The sequence below is a fragment of the Acomys russatus genome, chromosome 32 (genome assembly GCF_903995435.1).
Source record: "Acomys russatus chromosome 32, mAcoRus1.1, whole genome shotgun sequence".
Taxonomy (NCBI): Eukaryota; Metazoa; Chordata; class Mammalia; order Rodentia; family Muridae; genus Acomys; species Acomys russatus.
In genome coordinates, this window is record NC_067168.1 from 46,414,932 (window position 1) to 46,434,373 (window position 19,442).

The window sequence follows — 19,442 nt, forward strand, 5'->3', positions numbered from 1 at the left end:
GCCTGCCTTCTATGTGGCCTGCCAGATGACCTGTCGTTCTGGTGGTGGGTCTGACTAGGAGGCTTTGTGCATTTCTCACACAGACCTGTGATAACTCGTGTTTGGGTCTTCTAAAAATTGAGAATGTGCTGAGTCTTAGAGAGCTGTTTAGTTTCCTAGTTTTGAGGGTTGTGCCTGCCAGACTAGCATGCATTCTGATCCACAGTCGGGGGAAGGCCCTGTGAGGAAGTCTTCAGAGATGCCCAGCTGGGGGCCATAGTGGATGGTCAGGTTAGCAAGAGTAGAGCTTTACATAAAGGACCACAGCTATGGAGGTGGCAAAGGGACAGAAATACAGGGGGTGCTGTCTGAGGTGCAGGGACTCTTCGCTGCAGTGGTGGAGGTGTGAGGGGAGGGGACTGTTAGTGAGGACTGAGCCAAAGCACTAATATATCACACCCAGCATGGAACAGAGTCTGCATTAGGACACACCATTTTAGGACAGCACTGAGCATGCTTACCTGGGGGTGCAAGGTGCACAGGGTGCTGGCAGGCACCCCACATTTCTGAAGAAATGGTGTAGGGTGGAGGTCCTGAGCAGAGCTGCGCCCCTGTCTCTGATGCACAGGTAAGGGACGATGGGATTTGCAGGGGAGCATTGTTCTGGCTGCAGCTCCAGTTTTGCGCTCTCTTTGGGAGCTAGACACCTGATGTCTGCAGCAGCCTCCATGCCAGAGGGCAACAGGCACAAGGCGCTTCACTCTAGGGCCGGAAGTGAACAAGGCCCTGGCAAGATTGGCATCCGTTTTCCTGCTAGCTGGTCTGCAGGGCTGTTTGTTCTCGGTGCTCTTCAGTACACTGCCTCAGCAAGGCAGAGGTCGAGAGAAACTCCAGAAAGCACTGTCCTCAAGTCCATGTGGAATCTGTCTGTCTGTCCACTTTGCTACCCCTGACTCCTCAGCCCTGGACTAGAAGGAAGTGGCTGGTCTCTGCAGGTGGCCATGAGGCCAAGCAAGGGGCCACAATGATGGAGCTTAGTTTTGAGGAAAAAAACCACTGTGAAATGACATAAATAGAAAAGCAGAGAACAGGCATTTCATGGCTGCTGGCCTTGGCTTTGGGGTATATGGGGTCTGCTGTGAAAACAAAACAAATGACAGTAGGAACTAGGGCAGCATCAGGAGCACCTGCCGTGCAAAGCTTAGTGGGGTCTATGTTTCTGGGCCTGGTCTTGTCTTCTCTCTGGGACACCCCCCCCCCCAAACTGTTGGCAGGGTTGGGTGCGGCCAGCGCTGCCCCCCCTCCCCCTTGTGCTTCCTGGGGGATGGGTTAGGGCTGCAGGTGCTGAAGCTAAACCTCCCTGAGCTTTCTGGGCTGTCTGCACCCATGTCAGGCATCAGGGAGGGTTTTTGTGCACTGTATTTTCCAGTGCCTGGGAAAGGTGATAGAGGGCTTCTGTGAGCTGTCCATAGGGCAGACCCAAGTCCTCCACTCGCCATGTCAGGCGGTCAGAACACAGGAAAATGCTGGCTCGGTGTCCTGGGAGTCTTGTGAGTTCATGATGAAAACAAAACAGACATGCAAAGAGCCAATAGACAAGCCACCACAGCTGCCTAGCTCTCTCCAGACAGTGCAGCTAGCCCAAGGGCTTGAGCTGGGTGCTGTTGTCAGCGGAGGGAGAGGAAGTAGGGCCTGAGCAGCTCCCTGCCTACCCCCTGGGGGTAGGAGCCTGCTGGGGAAGGAGCCAGCTGTGTCTGCTCTCTGGAGGGAGGGTGGGCAAAGGGAAAGATGTGCTTGCCAGTCTCCCCACCAGCCATTATGCTCATCTCTCAAGTCTTTACAGCAGTTTGTAAGTGTGGAGGGGGAGGTAGGACCTGAGTCCACAGTGTAGCCAGGCCAGGACCACTTGGACATGCAACCTGGTGACAAGACATCAATCACTCCTAGCCCCATGAAAGCTTAGTGCTTCTCTGTCACCCCATCTGCGTTCTGCTTGGGGATGGTCAGGACAGTGGAGTCAGTCCTGAATCCAGCCTAGTGGGCAAGAGGAGGCCCTGGCTGAGGAAGCTGAAACCTTTGCAGGTTGCTGTGGAGACTGAGGAAGGTAATGAACATGGTGGTCTTTGATGCTTCAGGCATGCTGTGGCTAGGTGGGAGCTGGTGGCCTACCCAGATCACTGTGTCAAGGCAGAGCTGGTGACGTAGGGCCAGCTTCTCTGCTACAGAAGGGTCCTCTGCCTGCCTGCCTGCCTGACCTGGCCAGCTGCTTCTGGGGATGGTCCATCTGTACACACCCCTCCCTAGAGAAGCAGCCTGGAGCTGCAAATGGGCGAGAAAACTGGTCTGAAGAAGCCCCAGAGGCCCCACCTTACCTTCCAGGGCTGGTCCACCCCACACTGCAGCCCCTCATCCTTCCAGATCCACCACACTTGACTCTTAGCGCTTGGTGGGGATGGTAGCATCTGGGGCATGAGAGGTAGGCAGTAGAAGCAATTCTGCCTTGACAGCACCATCCCCCCTAGCTGGGGACTCTAGTGTTTGGCGTATGTGTGTGTTTGTGTCTGTCCCAGGCCTCCCTAGGGTTCTTGGAATCCTGTGTCCCTGAAAAGGAACGCCAGAGAAAGATAACACTTAGGCAGGGCTGCTCCAGAGCTGCTGCTGAAGGCTGCATTAACCTGAGAGAAGAGGCCACTGACCTCTGCATAGGGAGGAGCAGGTCAGTTACCCCATCAGTGAGAGCACTTGAGGCAGCAGGTTCCGGCCCATTGGTTTTATTAGCTCCACTTGAGGCTGGTGGGGAGGAGGAATGTGGGATCTGACCTCGAGTTGGAACTGATGGGAGTCACAGGATGATCTTGTCTAGTGCCCAACAGCCTGGAGAAGTTCTAGGGCCAAGGAAGCCACCACAGTATCAGCGGGTGAGCTGTGGAAGAGTAAAGTGGTGATGCTTAACAGGTTATGTGGGTCAAACATCCCTTTTAAGATGGTGGGCCTTTTGAGTCCAAGCACCTGAAAGACCAGCTGCTTCGTAGAACATCCATGCCAGAGTGGCCCAAGCTGTGCCTTGGCCTCAGGCCCTGCATTCGTGATTGCTAACCCTCTCCACATCCCACCCTGTCCCTTCCTGCTCTGCTCTGCTAGCTTCTGTCCACCAGGAACTCTGGGCTACTGCTTGGAGGTTGCATGTGGGCAATTGGGAGCTTAAAATAGAAACCTGGGTCGGTCTGAGACACACGTGAACCTGGCTGTGAGCATGGCCTCACGGCAGCCCCCTGAGGAGAACGTTAGACTGTGGGTGGCACTCTCAAAGGCAAGGAAGTAACTGGTGGGTGGGTGGGTGGTGGGAGGGAGGGGTGCTGCAAGAGAGTTGCAGTCCAGTGGGACAGGGCTGCCATTCTGAGACTGTCATGCATTCCTGCCCTGTGCATCAAAGGCCCTGGGGTGGTGGAATGTCTTTGAACTTGGCCTGCTTCTGGCAGAGTCCAGGTAGGTCCTGTGGGACCACACTGGCCACCAAAGCCCCAGAGAGACTGGCATGGGTGGAAGCCCAGCCTCCTGACACAGCAGTGCCACCCACTCATCCGGCCTTCACAGGTGGGGACACCTGAACAACCCTGCGAGACAAAGCAAGATCTGCCGGCATCCTGGGTGTGGGCGGAGAGGTCACAAGCCTGGCAGAACACTAAGCCTCCTTTGGACACATCTGATCCAAATTTAAGTCCAGCACAAAAATAAGCTACCATTGGTCTCAAGGCAAACAGCCTAAGCAGGAAGGGCTTTCAGGAGCTGCCTGACCACTGCCCTGCTGACCACCCTGAGCACTCGTCAGCACTGGTAGGTGTACCTGCCTACCTCACACCATGGGCAGCCTCTTTCTAACCTCACAGGACTGGACAGATGTAAAGGGCCTGGAGCCTGAGCTACGGTATGGCATCACCCTCAGCGCTGCCCCCACGGTTGCCTTCAAATGGAGATCAAATCCCAGACACTGTAAACATAAACCACAGGAAATGCCAGATACCAGGGAGGTTGGGCTCCTCTGAGGAGTGGCTCTTCCCCATGGTAGGGGATGAGAGGACCAGAGCCATCTTCTGGGCTCTCTGGTCACCAAGCCTTATCCTGGCCAGGCTGCAGCACTGAACTGACTAGTGGCTGTCACTCCACCAAGCATCATGGTCTGCCTTCAGTGTGTGTGGCACATCCCTTGGCTGGCAGGCCAATCCCTAGTCTGTAGGCCTCATTCTCAGATGTTACCTACGGACTGTCCAGTGAGGCATGGGAGGCAGGGCCAGCCCCATACTGTTAGCTGCTCCCCCGTGGGAGCATCCTCCATCCTGTGAGCTTCCCCCAGTGGGAAGGATCCCATTGTACAGTGACAGACCACAAGATGGTGGCCCCTGAATGAGAGGACATGGGGGCCAAAAATGGCTGAGAACAGCTGACCTGATCAGTCACATGGCTTCTCATACCTGTGAGCCGGAGCCAGGTGTTCCAGGGCCTGCAGGAGACTACCCGTGTCCTTGAGGCTTTCCAGGTGCTTCTCATTGGAGGTCACCTGCAAAGGAAGCAGACAGCGTCAGCTGGCCCGCCCCTGACTTGTCTGAATGAGTTTGGGCCCACACAGTGCTCCATAGTCACTGCAAAGTAAGCATACCATGTATTCTAGGTAACATCATGGAAGTTAGTGGACTCAGAAATCATGCGGCCTCACACCTGTCCCCATGAAGCTGACACTGGCTGGCTCCAGAATTCCATGTCTTTCCACTTGGTCATAGCAACTAAGGCAGGATTAGCGTACTGAGCACTCAGGCTCTATAGAGAAAGGGGGTGCTCTCAGGTGGCAGAGGAGGTACCCTCAGGGCTCCATTTCTTAACGAGCAATTGACAGGTGACAATTGCTGTGGAAAGGTTTCCAATGACCCAGTAAATGATCTCACATCTGGGCACATGGACAACACTAACTTGACCTAATTTTTTTTTTTTTTTTTTTTTTTTTTTAAAGGATGGAGTTGGCAAGGGGACATTGGGGAGATGTGGGAGAAGTTGGAGGGAAGTGGAGGCCAACAGGGCCATGTTTATTGTATACATGTATGAAGTTCTCAATAGAATATAAGCAAGCTGAAAGAACTCAACGGAAACAATGAAATCTGAGGCACACCTGAATTCTAATAGCAGTTGCTGACTTGTAGACAGTACAGCTATGGAAAGTTCTAGAGCTGCTGGGTGAGATAGAGAACCCACAGGCCATCCATTCCGTCTCTCTGAGCACAGTTGCCAAGCCTGGTCAGGTTGTATGGCTAGCTCTCAAATAGGCTGTACAGTCAGGAACAGCTGCAGATTTGGGCAGAAGGCCACAGGTGCCTGAGTGGTGGGTGCTGTGCCTGCCTTTGCTGGGCATAGCCAGTTTGAACTCCAGAAGCCCCAGCTCCAGGCGGCTACACAGAGAAGAGGACAGAAGACCAGGAGACGCCCAACTAGAGACTTGGGAAGCAGAGTCTGCAGGAGGTCCCAAGCCTCCGGGGTGTGCAGAGTTTCCCGCTCCTTAGCTTCGTTTCTGGTGTGCTCCGAGCCACAGGCAATCCTGTGACCCCCTTAGTGGCAGTGGCAGCAGCTAGTAACTTGCCTGCAGTTGACCGCCTTCCTCTGCTTCTGACTTGGCTCTGTTGTGGACATAGGCAGCTTCACAACAGACAGAAAATGGGAGACCTAGGAAGCCAGAAGGCCCTGGGGTGCTAATGACCTAGGAGGGGCGGAGGATGCAAGCCCACAAAACCATGTACAAATTCCTGGGCTCCCCCTCACGCCACCTTACTGTACAGGCGTGGGATGCTCTGACAGCATACCAAAGGCCTGAACCCAGGGCCAGGGACACCCCAGGTAGAGTCACACAGCACTTGGGACCCCGTTGACCCAGGTCTGAAACAGGAGTCTCAACTCATGCTGAATCTACAGAGCTTTGTTGTTGTTGTTGCTAAAACAGAATTAGTGTTAACATTGAGTTTCCAACCAGACAGAACTGCATTAACAACCAGGGTGAGACTTGAAATTGGTATGCAAACCTCCAAGAAAATCTAACCATAGCTGGCTATGATGGTCACTCCTTCCAGGCCAGTGCTTAGAAGGCAGAAGCAGGCAAAACTCAAGTTCAAGGCCAGCCTGGGATGTGTAGTAAGTTCTAGGCTAGCTGGAGCTATCTCATACAAAAGACAAGAAAACACAGTGGTGAAATACAAGGTTACAGTGACACAAGCCTTGGGCTCATCTGACCAAAACTGACTGAACTGCAAATCACTAATACTCTAGAAACAGGATGAGAAGGAACCAAGTGGTAGGAGAGTACTGATATCTACAGGTTTTGGTCTTGTGCTCTGTATGTGCAGATGCTGACTTTTTTTTTTTTTTTTAAGATTTATTTATTTATTATTATGTATACAGAGCACTGCCTGCATGTACACCTGCAGGCCAGAGGAGGATATCAGATCACACCATAGATGGTTGTGAGCCACCATGTGGTTGCTGGGAATTGAACTCATGACCTCTGGAAGAGCAGTCAGTGCTTTTAACTGCTGAGCCATCTCTCCAGCCCCAGATGCTGACTTCTGTCCCCTGAGATCGGGCTGCAGCCAGGACGTGGGCACTGTCACGATTGTTGAATAATCTCCTGTATCAATGTGGTGTAAAGATTGCACCCCAATTATCTCTGATTGGTTAGTAAAGAAACTGAAGAGCCAATGACTGGGCAGAGGAGACAGGAGGTGGGATTTCCATTCCCAGGGCTCAGGACCACGAGGAGTTGCCATGAGGATGAGGATGCAGCTGAGGTTACCAGGGCAAGACTGGAGGACAAGTAACAAGGCACATGGCTGGGACGTAGCCAGGCCAGCATAGACACATTGAGAATCTGACCAGCTTTAGTGCTTTAAAGCTTATTAATGAATCTAACAGGTCTGTTTCATTATTTGGGAGCTAGAGTAGAAAAAAAAACTGTAATTCAGCACATAGGTTGTCTTCTGACCTCCATAAATAATAAATACATAAATAGTAAATAATTTCCTTTGGCCTCCACAACACAAAGACGCACATACTAAATAATAAATACATAAATAGCAAATAATTTTTAGAAGTTAAAAGAACAAACAAAATAACAGTATTGTCTCAAAAGTAAAACAAAAGGTCAGTGAAGACAAACAGAACCCATCAGTTTGAACAGAGAAGACGACATTCACATGAGCAGCCTCAGAGAATGTAGCACTGACAGCTTCTGGATCTCAGAATAAGAGGATGGAGGAAAAATGTACAAAATCATAGCTGCAGCTGTTCCGGGTTCAGCAAAAACAGAGTCAGTGTCCAATAAGACACTCAGTTCATACCCAAATATCTCGTCTGAGCTGGGCATGTGGCACAGGCCTGTATCACACCACTTGGGAGGCACGGATGGGGAGTTCAAGGTCAGCCTGGGCTACCCGAGGCCCTGCCTCAAAACAAAGCAGGCTTGCGTTCATGGGTGCTGGTGCCTGTAGAGGCCAGAAGATGGCATTGGTGGTGGTGGTTCAGCCATCCACTGTAGGTGCTGGGAACTGGACGCTACTCCTCTAGAAGAAAATAGAGGGCTCTTAACTTCCGAGCCATCTCTCCAGCCTCCTGTGCAAAGCATTTTATAATCCCAGTGCTACCACTGAAGCTCTCTGCAACACAGTAAGAGATACACAGAAACCTTAGAGCTCCAGCTGGTTCGCTGGAGGCCACACCAGAGCCCGCAGGTGAGATCCTGCCTCATGCCCACCAACTCCCCTTAAAGCACACACAGCCATAAACTACACCTCATATCCTGGTCTCCACATTCTGCCCCACAACTTGGGCAGAAAGACCTCTGCTTTTCTGGAGGCCACACAGGTTATAGGGACCCCGAGTCATTGTTGGCACCTGAAAACACCCCCTCCACTAGACCTAAAGATTCACTGGTCACAAGAACCCCAGGCCACTCAGTCCAGAAAACCAGAAGAGAAACAGAACCAAGGGAAAACATCCAAAACACACCCATTTGACAAAGATAAACTCAGGAATCAGCACTTAATCCTATAATGACCCCAAAACCTAAATTACTAGAGGCCAGCATAGGAGCACAATCAGTAACATCCTTCAGCAAGCCCTGGATATTCCAACACAGCTGACGTACAAGAAAAAGATATTAGATCTTATGTAGATGATAGCAGTCTTTAAATAGGCAATAAATCCCTTAAATAAGTCCAGGAAAAATACAATCGAACAGGTGAAGGAAATGAATAAAACTGTTCAAGACATGAAAATGGAAATGAAAGCAATAAAGGAAACACAAGCTGAGGGAATCCTGGAGTGGAAAACCTTGGTAAGTGAACAGGACCCACAAACACGACAATTACCACAGAAGACAAGAGATGGCATAGAAGATAGTATAGAGGAAACCAATACGTCTGTCAAGGAAAAGTTCCTGACACAAAACATCCAGGACATCTGGGACACTGAGAAAAGACCAAACCTACAAATAAAAGGAATAGAGGAAAGAGAAGAATCCCAGCTCAAAGGCCCAGAAAATATTTTCAACAAAATTATAGAGGAAAAGTTTCCTAACTTGAAGAGATACCTATAAACACATAAGAAGCTTACAGAGCATAACATAGATTGGATCAGAAAGAAATTTCCCCTTGCCTCATAATAATCAAAACTAAATATTCAACAAAGAAATAATACTAAAAGCCGCAGGGAAAAAAAAGACCAAGTAACTTATAAAAGAAGACCTATCAGAATTACACTTGACTTGTCAACAGAGACCCTAAGAGCTAGAAGGGCCTGGGCAGATGTCTTATAGACTCTAAAAAGCCACAGATTTCAGCCCTGACTACTATACCCAGCAATACTTTCAATCGTGATAAATGGAAAAAGTGATAATCCATGACGAAACCAAGTTTAAACAATATCCAGCCATGTAGAAGGTGCTAAAAGGAAAACTTCAATCCAAGGAAGTTAACTACATCCAAGAAAACACAGGAAATGAATTATTTCACACTAGCAAAACCAAAAGAAGTGAAGCTCACATGTGTGTGCGCATGCGTGTGCACACACACACCACCACCACCACCATCACAATAACAGGAATTTATAGTGAGAAATTTGGAATTTTTCTTTGAAAAACAGAGAAATATAATAATTTTTTTGGTTTAATCCAAGGTGTGGATATGTGGGGCTGCTTCCCAGCAGATGACTATGATTTGCCTCTTGCTCCAGCAGGGGCATGAATTTGCCAGTTTAAGATTACACAATTATGTGACATTTTGAATTCTGGGGACTTTTAACAGAGTATATAAATGCTAGAGCCCTGAGAGGCAGGGTGTGCTGTTGGTTGCTGTTGGTCACTGTCTGTTAAGTAGTTATACACGAAAGAGGAGGAGGAGGTAGTAGTGGAAGAGGAAGGAAGGAGAAGAAGAAGGAAGAAGAAGGAGAAGGAGGAGAAGGAGAAGAAGAAAAAATTAGATATTCTGACAGCAAAGATCAGACTTGCCCCAAGGAGTTCAATACTCCTCACCAGCCCCCTTTCTGACCCCTGACTTTATTCAGAGATCTCTTTCCTTTCCTTTCTATCCTTTTCCGCATCATGTCTAGTGTTAGAGGTTAAAAGGGAAGAAGAAAGGGGCCAGAGAAGGGTGGAAGAAAGAAGAATCCAAAAAGTAGCAAGAGCCCAGTTACAGGAATTAATCACTGGTCATTAATAGCTCCAACACCAATGGACTCAGTTACCCGGTAAAGAGACACAAGCTAACAGAATTGGTGTGGAAAACAGTATCTATCAGTCTGCATACAAGAAACATACCTCAGTATCAAAGATAGATACCTCAGAGTAAATGGTTAGAATCTAATATTTAAACAAAATGGACTTCCAACCAAAATTAATCAGATGGAGGACACTTCATACTCATCAAAGGGAAATACCAAATTCTGAACATCTATGCCCCAAATGCAAGGGCACCCACATTTGTAAAAGAAATATTACAAAAGCTGAAATCACACATCAAACCCCATACATTAATAGTGGGAGACTTCAACACCCCACTCTCACCAATGGACAGGTCATACAGACAGAAAACTAAACAGAGAAATAATGTAATGGAACTAACAGATGTTAATGACTCAAATGGACCTAACAGATACCCGCAGAACATTTCACTCAAACACAAAAGACCATACCTTCTTTTCAGCACCGCATTGAACATTTCTCCAAAACTGACCATAGGTCAATCACAAAGCGAGCCTCAACAAATATAAGAAGATTGAAATAGCTCCTTGTATCTTACCATGGATTAAATCTGGATTTCAACAACAAAAGAAACAACAGAAAACCTACAAATCTGTGGAAACTGAACAACTCTCCACTCAATGACCACTGGGTCAAGGAAGAAATAAATTAAAGACTTTCCAGAATTCAATGAAAATAAGTGCACAACATACTCAAACTTATGGGACACAATGAAAGCAGTGCTAAGAGGAAAATTCATAACACTAAATGCCTTCATAAAGAAATTAAGTGAGATCTCATACCGCACACCCAAAAACACCGGAACAAAAAGAAGCAAACACACCCAAGAGGAATAGACAGCGGGAAATAATCAAACTCAGGGCTGTAATCAATGAAATAGAAACAAAGAGAACAGTACAGAGAATCAACAAAACAAATGTGGATTGTTGTTGTTGTTGAGAAAATCAGCAAGATAGACAAACCCTTAGCCAAACTAAGAAGCAGAGAGAAAATATCCAAATTAACAATCAGAAATGTAAAGGGTGACATAGGAATAGATACCTACAAAATCCAAAGAATCATTAGCTCTTCAAAAACCTGTGCTACACAAAATTCAAAAATCTAAAAGAAATGGACAATTTTCTTGATAGATACTACTTACAAAAGTTAAATCAAGATCAGATAAACAATCTAAATAGACCTATAACCCCTGGTGAAATAGAAACAATCATTAAAAGTCTCCCAGCTTAAAAAAAAAAAAAAAAAAAAAAAGCTCAGGGTCAGAAGGTTTTAGTGCAGAATTCTACCAGACTTTCAAACAATAGTTAATGACAATACTCCTTAAATTATTCCGTAGAATAGACCTAGAACCAGAAGTAAATCCACACACCTATGTACACTTGACTTTTGATAAAGAAGCCAACATTACATATACAATGGAAAAAAGAAAGCATCTTTGACAAATGGTGTTGGTCTAACTGGATGTTGGCCTGTAGAAGAATGCAAATAGATCCATATCTGTCACCCTAAAACAAAACAAAACAAAACAAAACAAAAAACCCAAAAAACAAAACTCAAGTCCAAGTGGATCAAAGACCTCAACATAAAACCAAATATACTGAAGCTAGTAGGAAAGAAAGCCGGTAATAACCCTGAGCACGTTTTCACAGGAGACAACTTCCTGAATAGAGCACCAATTGTGCAGGAACTAAGATCAACAATTAATAAATGGGCTCATGAAAATGAAAAGCTAAAAAAAGAAAAAGAAAATGAAAAGCTTCTGTAAGGCAAAGGACACAGTCAAAATAGCAGCCTACAGAGTAGGAAAAGATCTTCACCAATCCTACATCCAACAGAGGGCTGATATCCAAAATATATAAAGAACTCAAGAAACCAGACATCCACAAACCAAATAACCCAATTAAAAATGGGGCACAGATACAGGGGGAGGTAGTCCCCCTCAGGAACAGTCATAGGGGAGGGGAATAAGGGGAAAAGGGGAGGGAGGGAAGAATGGGAGGATACAAGGGATGGGATAACCATTGAGGTGTAACAAGAATAAATTAATAATAAAAAATCTAAAAATGGGGTACAGATCTAAACAGAATTCTTGACAGAAGAACCTCTAATGGCTGAGCAGCACTTAAAGAAATGTTCAACATCCTTAGTCATCAGGGAAATGCAAATTAAAATGACTCTTGAGATTCCATCTTACACCCATCAGAATGGCTAAGATAAAAAACTCAAGTGACAGCTCATGCTGGCAAAGATATGGAACAAGGGAACACTCCTCCATTGCTGGTGGCAGTGCACACTTGTACAGCTACTTTGGAAATCAATTTGGCAGTTCCTCAGAAAATTGGGAATAGTTCTACCTCAAGACCCTGCTATACCACTTCTGGGCATATACCCACCTACCTACCACAAGGATACTTGCTCAACTATATTCACAGCAGTTTTCTTCGTAATAGCCAGAAACTGGAAACAATCTAGATGTCTTTTAACCAAAGAATGGATAGAGAAAATGTGTACATTTACACAGTGGAGTATTATTTAGCTGTTAAAAAAACGGTGACATCATGAAATTTTCAGGCAAATAGATGGAACTAGAAAAGATCATCCTGAGTTAGGTAGCCCAGACACAGAAAGACACACATGGTACTATACTCACTTATACGTGGATATTAGCCATACAGCACAGGACAATTCATGCTACAATCTGCAGCCCCAAAGAAGCTAAGTAACAAGGGCTCAAGAAAGGAACAAGCAAATCTCAAGGAGAAGGGGAAATAGAACGGAAATTGTGGGTGGATGGGGGCGGCAGTGGGGACAGGAACAGGACGGATCAGATTAGGGGGGTGGAGGGAGAGAGTACTGGGAAAGACAACTAGAATTGGGTGTGTATCTCTGCGACAAGCTACAAGCCTAGGGCAATGGAAACTGCCAAGAGTCTGAGGGTGACCCTAGCTAAGATTCCTAGCAATGGGGGATGTGGAGCCTGAAGAGACCATCTCCTGTAACAAGGCAAGACTCCCCGTGAAGGGATTGGAACCCCAACCCAAACACAAAACCTCAACCTAAAATTTTTCCTGCCTACAGGATGTGCTGGGGGAAAGGTGGAGCAGAAATTGAGGGAGTGGCCAACCAATAATGGGTCCAGCTTGTGACCCATGCTTGAGAGGGAGCCCACCTGACACTGTTAGTGATGTTCTGCTGGGCTTGCAGACAGGAACCTAGTGGAACCACTATCAGGAGAGGCTTCACCCGCCAACTGATGGAAACTGCAGAGTCACAGCCAAACATGCAGAGCTTGATGAGTTGGAAGAGGGGCAGGAAGGCTTTCAGGGGTCAAGGGTCAAGGACAACATAAGAAAACCTACAGAACCAACTGACCTGAGCCTTTAGGGGCTCAAAGATACTGAACCCCTAAGCAGGGAGCATGCATGGGACTGACCTGGGCCCTCTGCAGTACGCTACAGTTGTGTAGCTTTGTCGTCATGTGGCTCCTAACTGCGGGAGCAGGGCCTGGCCCTGAGAACATTGCCTGCCTTTGGAACGCTTTTCTCCTACTGGGCTGCCTCGCCCAGCCTTAATAGGAGAGGATGTGCCTAGCCTCACTGCAATGCGATATGCCACAGCTGGTTGATATCCATGGGAGGTCTGAAGAGAGCCAGAGGAAGAGTGGGGGCAGGGAGGGAATGCCTGGGAGGAGGCGGGGGGGGGGGGACTCTAGTCAGGATGTAAAATAAATTAATTAATAAACGGGGGTAGTGTGCCCCATGGTGGAGTCCCAGACTGAATAAAATGGGCAAAGTGAGCCAAGCACTTGCGTTCATCTCTGCTTCCTGAGCACGTGGTGTGACCAGCTGCCTCAGGTTCTTACCGCCATGACAGACTGTACCCTTGAACTGTGACCCAAAATAAACCCTTTCTCCCTGGGGAAAAAAACAACAACAGATCAACTGAGGTTCCACACCACACATGTTCCAGCAGAAGGAAGGAAGGCTGGAAAGGAGGGAGCCGGGCATCGGCAACAAGCTAATCGAGTAGAGGAGGCTAGACCTGTCGGAAGAGCCACGGCACCAGTTTAGGGCTGCTCTGGGCTGGAGTGATCTTGCCATAAGGTAATGGTTAGGGGTGGCCGAGGAGAAGTCAAGGGTGCTTAGTTGTGGCCTTGGTCCCAGGCTTGACAATCTGACGGGTTAACATCAAATCAAAACAGAAACAAAAGCTACACTGAATACATGAAGCTCACCAGTCATCAGAGCTGGGGAATTTGATCTCAGTGTTAGGGTCAGTTTTATACGGTTTCACTTCTGTGGCTGTGTTAAAACTCAGGCAAAACGCAGCGTAGGGGAGAAAGTAGCTGTGTCAGCTCCCGGCTCCAGGTTATGTCCATCACTGTGAGGAAGTCAAGGCAGGAACATCACACATCAAGTCACATCTCATCCACAGTCAAGAGTAGGAGAAAAATATCAAATGTATGCTTGCTTGTTTGCTTGTTTGCCTGGCAGCTAGTGCTTAGCCCAATTTATCCATCCCTAAACAGAGGAGAACACCCTGCCTAGGAAATGGTACTGCCCACAGTGGGCTTTCATACCCAGCTGGTTTAACTGAGACAATCCCTAAGACACAGGTCAAGCAGTGTACACAGTCCCTCGCTGAGACTTTTCTGAGTGAGTCTAGGTTGTGTCTGGTTGACACAAAAGTCTAATTAACCAAAGTTTGTGTCTAGTTAACCAAAGTTTGGAAATAATTCTGGGGCTATGGTTTAGTGTGTGCATATACACACGCGTAAACATGTATATACATACACACAGATGTGTCCATACATACAGTCTGTACACATAAACCTGGAAACATGCTTTGAGTAGTAGCTAGCCTGACTCCTCCGCCTTCCACTCTGGCTCTGTTAACATGGTCCCTCCCTGAGCCAGCACCCACCCACCCAGCATGCTCAGACTACTTGAAATAAGTAACCCAAATGTTTATCCAACACTGCTGTCCTATAGAGCCGGCCCTCGGGTCCTCCCAAATCTCACAACGGCAAGGCAGTACGAACTACCCTGTGGTAGACTCTGGTTTCCTGTTCTAGACTTCAGTTTCCCACACAGCAGCATGGTGTGAGGAGCCATCCTGGGCCCTCCAGTAACGGCAGGACCCTGAAGATGGCAGCCAAGGCTGTGAAAGCCCAAAACTGATTTGCTGGCCATTCAGGGACAGATCCAAGCCTGCATATCAGAATGCAACATGCTGCCCGTCTCCACAGACCTCCAGGATTTGTGTCAATAAACATTATTCCTAGGACCCCTCATGAAGCTTGGGAGAATGTGTGTGTGTGTGTGTGTGTGTGTGTGTGTGTGTGTGTGTGTGTGTGTGCGCGCGCGCGCGCGCGCTATAACACAATGCAGTGTGAACAGGCCCTGGCGTTTATTTACAATTGTTAATATCTTTGGTGAGCCTGTCTAGCAAAATAAAGTCAGGGCGCCTGGGCCTCTCTGACAGGTCCAGGCAGTGCTGACAGAAGTATGTAGCAGAGGCAGCTCAGGTGCGCGGGGCCACTTGTTCCAGATGCACACAGCACACAAGAAGGATTATTTTTAATTCTGGGGGCTCACAGACACAAGTAAAAACAAGCAAGTAACTATGACAACTCTACCTCAGAGTTAAATTTCAAAAATAGATCTTGCCATTCAGCCCTCATGCCTGCCTCTGATCTGCTCTGTCTTCTCAGCTGCACTTTCCTGTTTCTTTAAAGCTGTTTCTCTTGAATGCTTCTCAAGTTTGCTCTTCCAAAGGACCTGGGTTCAATTCCCAGCACCCACATGGCAGCTCATAGCTCTCTGTAACTCAATTTCCAGGGAATATGACACCCTTACACAGGCATACTTGCAGGACAAACATCAATGCATATTATGTAAAAAGAATTTTTTAAAAAAGACAGCTGCGTCGGGCATGGTGCACGCCTTTAATCCCAGCACTTGGGAGGCAGAGGCAGGTGGATTGCTGTGAGTTCAAGGCCTGCCTGGTCTACAAGTCTAGGACAGCCAGGGCTACACAGAGAAACCCTGTCTCCAAAAACCAAAAAAGACACAGCCTCCCTCCCTTTGCCATCTGTCACCAGAGCAGAATCTGAGGACAGCCAACGGTGTGACAGCATGGGCCGTCTACCTCTCCTGCCTTCTATCATGCATTGTGGGGTTCATTCTGGGTCTTTCCAGAAGATTCTCTGCCAGCTGCGAAGGTCTCACCTTGTGTTAATTAGCACACACTACTCCAGGTAAGGCTCTGTGTGCCTCATGACCTCCCTTGGATGCTGACCCTAGATGGATGGATGCAGAATTTTCACACAGTCTTGCTGAACTGCCTTTGGAGTGCAGGGCAGGGGGTGGGGTGCAGGGTAGGCTCCCCAGAGTTCATTTAGGGTTTTATCTTCCTCACAAAAGCATGTGTGGCTCCTAAACAAGGGAATAAGCTGAAAGAAACTAGAGATGTCTCCAAAAGCAAGTCACCTGCACCTCACTCGCTGCCTGATTACTCTGAAGAGATGCCATGACTGCAGCAACTCTTACAAAGGAAAGTGTTGAACTGGGGCTGGCTTCCAGCTCAGACATCTCCTCCACTGTCATCATGGTGGGAGCGTGGCCGCACACAGGCAGACATGGTGCTGGAGAAGGAGCTGAGAGTTCTGCATCTGGATCCTCAGGCAGCAGGAAGAGAGAGACCATTGGGCTTGGCTTGAGTATTTGAAACCCCAAAGCCCACCTCCAATGACACACTTCCTCCAAAAGCCCACACCTCCTCAAAGCCCACACCTCCTCAAAGCCCACACCTCCTAATGTACTCCCTAAGCATTCAAATATGAGTCTGTGGGGGCTGTTTTTATTTAAACCACCACAACTTTATCAGTAAGTAGACAAAAGAGTGAAGAGGCAGTTCCCAAAAGAAGAAATACAGCCAATATGTATCAGCAGCAGTTTCCACACTCTCAGCCATCAGAGAAAGGAAAATCAAAACTACACTGAAATTCCATCTCACCCCAGTCAGAGTGGCTAGCATCAAGAAAATAAGCAAGGGCTCCAGCTGGCAGAGCAGTGAGGAGCCTTTCTAGAGGCTGCCTTTCCAGAAGACTCAGGTTTAGATTCCCAAGACCCACAGGGTAGTTCAGAGGATTTGAACTCTAGTTCTAGGGGACCCGATGCTATCTTCCACCCTTTATGGGGATGGCACATACATATATATATACATACATACATACACACACACACACACACACACACACAATCACAGATATACAGACAAAACACACACATAAATTAAAATGTAAGAAAAGAGTATGGGAAGAGGAGATTTAAACTCCATAGGTGGGGTGTAAAGCGGAACAGCCCCTGTGGAATCAGTGCAGAGGTTCCTCATGGCCCTGAGAAGAGAGAAGAGATCCAGCGTGTGACCCAGGCACCCCCCCCCCACCAGGTACACACAGCCAGGAGATGGAGCAGAGTGGACAGCCATCCGCAGATGGACAGCACAATGGATGACCCAGGCTGAGAGGGAGGAAGTGACGCAGTCTGCAGCAGACTGGAAGAGCGCTTATTGTGTTGAGTGGAATGAGTTTGCCTCAGAAAGGCAGCCATGATGTTTTCTCCCATATGTGGAGACAGGAGAGGAGGGAGGGTACAGTGTCTAGAGTTCAAGATAGCAGCTCCTAGCTCTGGGGCCAAAACGGACAAGGGGCACGGACCACCCCTGCACATCTTTCAGGATCTGGGAAGGTGCCCGGCGGCCGGCTGGGAGGGCAGGTCCTGGCTGGTCTTTCTCATCAGCCTCCCTTCCTCCTCCTGGCCTGCCTGTCCCTCAGCCTAAGTGGACACCTGTCTTCCCTCACGTCTGCACCGAACCTGCTCAGCCCGATGCCATAGGCGGCAAGGTGAGGCTTTCAGGGCTTTTCTTTTTCACCCCATAAGACACAATTATTTTCGAGATGAAATTTATTCACAGTTGCGTCCTCCTTCACTTGAATCAAGCCAGTTTTCTTAACTCTCCACAGGACAGGCAAAAATGCCCTTATTGCTTAGGAACTATTCATAATTACATCTGTTTCCAGCCATTAAGTCCAGTATATTTGAAGTGGTAAATGTGAGAGAGCTTGTTTGTGAAACCTTTTAGGCCTGGTGTAGCTAACCATCTACAACAGCCGGGCCCAAAATAAGCAAGGAGAAGAAGCAGGTTTCATTGGCAAGAAATGAGACTTGTGGCCCTCTTGTGGGATTAGGCATAAACTAGAGCCTGCCCCTAGAATGTTCTAGTGAAATATAGGGTCAAGGTGCACACGTGCCCAGAGACCTAAACTAAGTACTGAGAAACAAAAGCAAATATCTACAAGGCGAACAGCAGGTGACTGTGGGACGTGGCTGGAGTAATTCTTCATTAGAGAGAACATTCCAGGTGGTAGCTGTCATGTGACCTAGCAAGTGTGAGGACTTGGTCAGAAGAAGTGAGGGACTCCCGAGTTGACACGGTACTTGAGCCCACTGGCCCTGTGACACTGACGGTACTGACATCATGCTCAGAGTCAGGGAGATATGTGTCAGTAAGTATATGTTCATATGTATATGTCTTTCTGCTTGTGCGTGCATGCATGTGGGTATGCATGTGTATGTATGTGTATGTGGGGAGGGGAGGGGAAGGCACGGGGAAGGATACCTGGAGGGGGAGAGTAAGCTAACAGGGCCATGTCAGCCATGTCTCTCTGGATTTGCCCATGGAAGGAGGGAAGCTGGGTGGACAGCCTCGTCGGGTGGCAGGCTAAGTTAGTGTCAGGTGGCCTCCTTTGCTCAGGTCACCGCGTTACGAAGTGCTGGCCGCTCGACTGCTCAGCCGCTGAGTAAGGGCAGCGGGGAAATCCATAACAGAGCTCCCTCCTCCAATTTTAATGCGAGTCCCTACAAGCATTTGCAGCAAGTATGGAGGCTCCACGCTTGAGGCCTCCAGTGAGTGAGTGAGGTGTGTCTGAGATGGGCAGGAAGGACACACTGCATGGGTCACGTAAGTACATGTGACCAGGCATGCGAGGGGCCTACAAAATGTCAACAGGACTCTGAGGGCACTGTGTGTGCAGGTACTGATGTGACCTCACTGTGCTGGTTTGAAGGAAAATGGCCATGGAGCTTTCACTTGAAGATGGGAAGGTGGAGCTATATGTTGATTCTCGGGGCAGTGGGGACATCGGCTGGTTGACAGTTTTTTATCAATAGACTCGCTGCATGACACCTACAGGTGAGGAAGGAGGACAGAGGGGACATTACAGGGTGGGCCTGGTCCCCAGACTTCTCAGAAGAGTCTGCATGCACACAACTCTGAACACAGCTGGGATCTGATACAGAACAGGAGGTCTTGGGATCAGAGGGAAAGGTGAGGAGGTCACAGTGGCCATGCTGGTGGCTGAGCCCATTGGCCTGCCCTCCTCTGTGTGGGTCAGGCCCTGATCTTCACTCTGAGAGGCAGATGAGGAGCTGCTCTGGGCCAGGGGTAGGCACACAGCTACAGGGAGCCAGAGGCAGCAGCGTGTGGGCTCAGGGAGGGGCCTGCATGCCTCCCTGGTACTGCAGTAGGCAGGTACCTCCATGAGGCTCGCCCTCACCTCAGGGACCTGCTCAGAAACTAGCTAGATACTTGGGAAGCCACCTGAGCCCAGAGT

At 48.3% G+C, this 19,442-nt stretch overlaps 1 protein-coding gene across 1 annotated transcript in view; it reads right to left on the reverse strand.

The window, feature by feature from the left end:
- Positions 1–2,741: 2,741 nt before the first annotated feature.
- Positions 2,742–19,442, reverse strand: part of Ulk4 (unc-51 like kinase 4) — a 280,600-nt gene continuing 263,899 nt past the window's right edge. Inside the window, exons 35-36 of the mRNA XM_051140405.1 lie at positions 4,449–4,534; positions 2,742–2,902 (exon numbers count right to left, since the gene is read on the reverse strand). Coding sequence (XP_050996362.1) covers positions 2,839–2,902; positions 4,449–4,534 — 150 coding nt within the window. The 3' untranslated portion in view covers positions 2,742–2,838. The remainder of the gene's footprint in view (positions 2,903–4,448; positions 4,535–19,442) is intronic.